Below are 5,656 nucleotides of genomic sequence, written 5' to 3' on the forward strand. Positions count from 1 at the left end.
GTCTTTAAACAAAGGGATAGCACTGCTCAGTACTTCTGTTGCCCCCATGTTAAATCCCTTTATTTATACACTGAGAAACAAACAAGTGAAAGACGCTTTTAAACACATGACCAGAAAGATTGATGTTTTCTCCATGAAATGAATCATATTAATGATATTTCTAAGGTTATAAGTAAAAGAATAAGTACAATACAGGAAAAATGCTCTTCAATGTCGGTATTCAAAATAATATTACCTCTTTATTGATTTATAATTTTCATTTAGCCTAATCTCCCAAACCTGAACCTCACCCCTATTTTTCCCTTATGCAGAATGCCTACAGACAAGTTATTTCTTATTTTTGCTTAAAATCATTGGCCTGTTTATGTAGTGCTGCTATATTTCCTTTTCAAAATTCCCTTAGAGGAAGGCAGAGCGGGTCTTCAGTGTCTCCATGTTCCAGTCCACTGTTCTGAAATTAAGGTATTCAATTTGTCATGTATTCAGTATAGAACACATTGCACCACCTACACTTGATCTCCTAATGAACTTATCATTGAAAAATATTGAAAATGAAATCCAATTTCTTAATGTGTAGTAGGACCTTGAAACATATCAATTTAATGGCATTTTTAAAATTGCACAACTTGATAGTTTCACATTTTAAACCAGGATTAGAGATACAGCATAGTTTCAGAAACAAAGTAAAGGAACTGCAGAGAGATTAAAGCATTATTGCTGTTACAATTATCAGATGAAAATTAAAGCTAGCATCTATCCATTACTTTTTATGTACCAGCTTTTGTGAAATGTCCCATCTTCAAAACTCTGTAAGACAAATATTTCCAAGATCACTTATGAATAAAAATATAAAGTTTATGGGTCTTAAATAATTTATTGATGACAAAAAACAGAAACAAAAACCCACTGATTACAATAAGATTTTTTTTTTAATGTTTATGTATGGCTTATTCACTGTTAGCAAAATAAAGTGGAAATCCCTCTTTGCCCCTATGTCACTTAAGGTGCAAAAAATATTAAGATATTTTAGGTTATTCTATAGATGAAAGGAATGGCATACGTTATGGTCTTATGGGATTTATAGAATATATTATTTGTTAAGTGATTTGAAGACTAAAATTATATACAATGTGCAAAGTAGAATGTTTTTATAGTTTTCCTTTAAAAAATATCATGTCTCAGTGGGGAAAGAAATAACTTCTCCTAAAAAACTAATATAAACTTCATCAATGGATTTTTAACTGATGACCTTATAGATAATCTCTGATTAGTAGGATTGTTTTATTATTGTGTTTATCAAATTGGTACTTGAATTTTGTCCCAACATTTCTCAGAGTAGACATAACCGACCTATAACTCAGCAAGCAATTGAATGTGAATTTTATGAGTATAAGTGACAAGCTTTAAATCTATATATTTAGGTAAAAAAATAACTGGAACATTAAAAAGAAGCTGAAAACATTCAAATGGAGATTTTGAATGGTTACCAGGTATGTGTAGGTGATATTTTTATAAAATTCCAATAACTTAAGGATATTTTAATTTAAAGTAGAAGAAGATAGAGCAAAGAAATATCGGTCAACTTTTAAATGGCATTTTTAAAATTGCACAACTTGATAGTTTCACATTTTAAACCAGGATTAGAGATACAGCATAGTTTCAGAAACAAAGTAAAGGAACTGCAGAGAGATTAAAGCATTATTGCTGTTACAATTATCAGATGAAAATTAAAGCTAGCATCTATCCATTACTTTTTATGTACCAGCTTTTGTGAAATGTCCCATCTTCAAAACTCTGTAAGACAAATATTTCCAAGATCACTTATGAATAAAAATATAAAGTTTATGGGTCTTAAATAATTTATTGATGACAAAAAACAGAAACAAAAACCCACTGATTACAATAAGATTTTTTTTTTAATGTTTATGTATGGCTTATTCACTGTTAGCAAAATAAAGTGGAAATCCCTCTTTGCCCCTATGTCACTTAAGGTGCAAAAAATATTAAGATATTTTAGGTTATTCTATAGATGAAAGGAATGGCATACGTTATGGTCTTATGGGATTTATAGAATATATTATTTGTTAAGTGATTTGAAGACTAAAATTATATACAATGTGCAAAGTAGAATGTTTTTATAGTTTTCCTTTAAAAAATATCATGTCTCAGTGGGGAAAGAAATAACTTCTCCTAAAAAACTAATATAAACTTCATCAATGGATTTTTAACTGATGACCTTATAGATAATCTCTGATTAGTAGGATTGTTTTATTATTGTGTTTATCAAATTGGTACTTGAATTTTGTCCCAACATTTCTCAGAGTAGACATAACCGACCTATAACTCAGCAAGCAATTGAATGTGAATTTTATGAGTATAAGTGACAAGCTTTAAATCTATATATTTAGGTAAAAAAATAACTGGAACATTAAAAAGAAGCTGAAAACATTCAAATGGAGATTTTGAATGGTTACCAGGTATGTGTAGGTGATATTTTTATAAAATTCCAATAACTTAAGGATATTTTAATTTAAAGTAGAAGAAGATAGAGCAAAGAAATATCGGTCAACTTTTACTATTTGGCCTTATTTCTATTAGAAACTTGTTTATGTGTACAAAAATTTCTCCTTTATAAATAGTACTACACTTTAAAAAAATTGACTCAAAATATTTGGAATCTGACAAAAGTTCGAATGTCAGAATATATCAGATTTTTTTTTTTGTAAATGCTCTTGTCTACATCTTAACTGGTTGCCAAAAGCAATTATTAGGAATATTTATTTTACAGTTTGAAATATTATTTTGCTGTTTATTTGTCAAACCTATTCTTTATATGTAACTTCTATGACTAGTTAGCTCTTTAACATCTGATATATAGGTAAATTCATAACTCATTTATTATAGATCGGAGGCAGTAACATCTCCCACTCTCCTTAATACCCAAAAGCAATTATAAATAACTTTGAGAAATTCACAAATGTACTTACTTAAGAGTACATATGACTTTATTTCATTTCTAGGTTGTTTGTATGTGGATAATGGGAAATACAAAAGGAAAGAAACTCTAGGCTTAAGCTGTGATGGGTAATAATCAGTGGAAGTACTTTAGCAGTTTAAAATAAATCATTAGTAATCTGGTGTACTGAGACCTGGTTTACCAGAGATCAGGGTGTGCTATATGAATCTATATATAATACTCAAATGGTGCTGGGCTTTTTTTTTTTTTAAATCAAACCCTTTTTTAAAATTTCTTTTTACCAACACACACTGAATAAGTGTTAAGATAAGCTAGACTTGAGTTAATACTGTCTCCTAAACAGCCTTCCAGCTTCAAATTTAACTCATCCTCCACAATACTAGTTTAGGAGATATGAGATATTTAGGTGATCTTGTAACCATCTTGTTAAGAAATTTTTGACGACTTTCTATTGTCAGCAAGGTAATATTTAAGCTCTTCAATAATTTAATAATCTTTTTAATTTTGTTCCTTTTTTTTCAACAAGTAATTGTATGACTCAATCACACTAAGCAAGTAAACATATTACAGAAATTTCATGCTCTCACGTGTATATAATCCATACTCCTTGCCCACATCTTCCCTGCTAGCTTGAAAAACTTTAATCACCAGATAAAGTTATTTAATATGAAACTTCTTGTGGAAGATTCTGGTCTATAAATATATGCCTACTCAAATATTAATAGTATTTGTAGTCAACTCTAGATAGTACTTATTATATCACAACTAACAGTATTTGTTTCCTGCAGTGGATTTAAAATTCCTCAAAAGCAGAATCATCTTCTGATAGATGACTATATTCTCTTGTCTGACTCAGTGCTGAATAAGGAATAAATACATGTATGAATGAAGCAATGAATCAGCTTCCCCCCCGCCCTTGATTTCCTCCTTCTTCCTACCTCTGCCCAACTTCCTCCAACAGCATCTCTATTACCCACAGTTGCTCTCCATACCTTTATAATGCAAGAAAGTTCCATTATATCATATCTGACAATTTCTGTTTAGCTTTTATTGCGTACTGTACAATTGGCTTTTCAAAATCTTCTGGAGTTAAAGGAGAACCAATATTGTCATAAACTTGGAAACTAGGTCACCTGATATAATATTTAAAGGATTAACTATATAGAGCTTAAGGAAATCTTGCTCATAATAAAAATGAGGCCAACCCACGGAATGCTGGTGAATTCCACATGTCCAACTGCATGGTTGCAGTCTCAGATTCAGTAGCTTGAGAAACATACCAGGTATACATTCTTTTCATGTCCCAAGTTTCCATAGGATGAAAAATGTAGAAATGATCTTGGTGTGATAATCTCCCATGGGGGGGTACTTTCTTATTCTCTTTTTCTCCTTGGCAAGCACCCATGCCTTCTGGCAAATTAGAAAATAAATGAATGATATCATCAAATATTAAAATTACTATGCACCCCTAAATTATGGGCTTTTTAAATGTCTTTTAAGTACAGGTTTTCAATTGATATTTATCAGGATTCTAGCAATGTTACGTACAAATGTGCATGTGCTTTTAAAATAAATCATATATTGACTATAGTAGAAAATATTTTGAAAATGTGAGTAGTGGAACCAACAGATGGTGTAATGGTTACATTGCTGGACTCCCACATAGTCAACACCAGTGGCTTAAGATTCACACCAAGTCTGTGTGTGTGCATGCCCAAAATCTTGAGAGGAGATTGGAGAAGAAGGAATTGCAACACAGCCATTTCCCTAGGGCGTCATTTCTTGCTTTCAGTCTTTCTGTGTCTCTCTGTATGTCTGGTGACCACACCTGCCTGGTTGCAAAAATCTCTCCAAAATAAAAAGAAAGAAAGAAAATGCGGTGTGGTGTTATCGGTTGAAGATATTTTGATCAACGGGACTGGGGAGAAATGTTCACACATTGAAATGCTCACATTGTAAGCTAAACAATGTGATTAAATGTATATACAAAAATAAATAAATAATTAAAAAAGAAAGAAAATGTGAATAGTAATTCAGAAAATAAATTACTATTATGCAAAAAAGCAACATATTTTATAATATAACTTTATAATATAGCTTTTACTTTTATAATGTATAAGTATTCATTTCATTTTAATTAAATATACTTTGTTATTTTGATAAGCACTAATTTAATTTTTGTTATAGATAATATGAACGTCTTGGAACCAGCAAATGGCATAATGGTTACGTCACTGGACTCCCACATAGTTGACAGCAGTTCAAGTCCCAGAACTGGTGACTTAAAACTCATGCCTGGTATGTGTGTATGTGTGCCCAAAATTCCAAGAGGAGTATAGAGGAGAAGGGATTGCAGTGTGGATATCCCCCCTGGGGGGGATGACTTCTTGCTTTCTGTCTCTGTGTCTCCAGCAAACACATGCAACCTATAGCAAAATCTTTCTAAACTTAATTAATTAAAAAGTAATATGAAAGTCTTATTAGAGTTTATTTTACCTACCACTAAGAAGAATTGTGATAGTGTAAAATTAATACTTCACAATAAAATGCAGATCCACACTAAACAAAGCAGAAATCATAACTATTTTCAGTAACATTCAATACTCATTTTTAAAAATTTTATATTATTATTATTCATAATCTTGTTTATATTACATTGAATCACATATAACTTTACAG

The 5,656-nt window shown here is 30.8% G+C and overlaps 1 protein-coding gene across 1 annotated transcript in view; it reads left to right on the forward strand.

The window, feature by feature from the left end:
• The window catches only part of LOC102496290 (olfactory receptor 6C74-like), a 971-nt gene extending 829 nt beyond the window's left edge, over positions 1–142 (forward strand). Inside the window, 1 exon segment of the mRNA XM_014584578.1 lies at positions 1–142. This exon segment is cut by the window's left edge and continues 29 nt beyond it. Within this exon segment, the coding sequence (XP_014440064.1) occupies positions 1–142 (142 nt within the window).
• The last annotated feature ends 5,514 nt before the right edge of the window (positions 143–5,656 follow it).

Source organism: Tupaia chinensis, unplaced genomic scaffold (genome assembly GCF_000334495.1).
Source record: "Tupaia chinensis unplaced genomic scaffold, TupChi_1.0 Scaffold147193_1, whole genome shotgun sequence".
NCBI classification, from domain to species: Eukaryota; Metazoa; Chordata; class Mammalia; order Scandentia; family Tupaiidae; genus Tupaia; species Tupaia belangeri.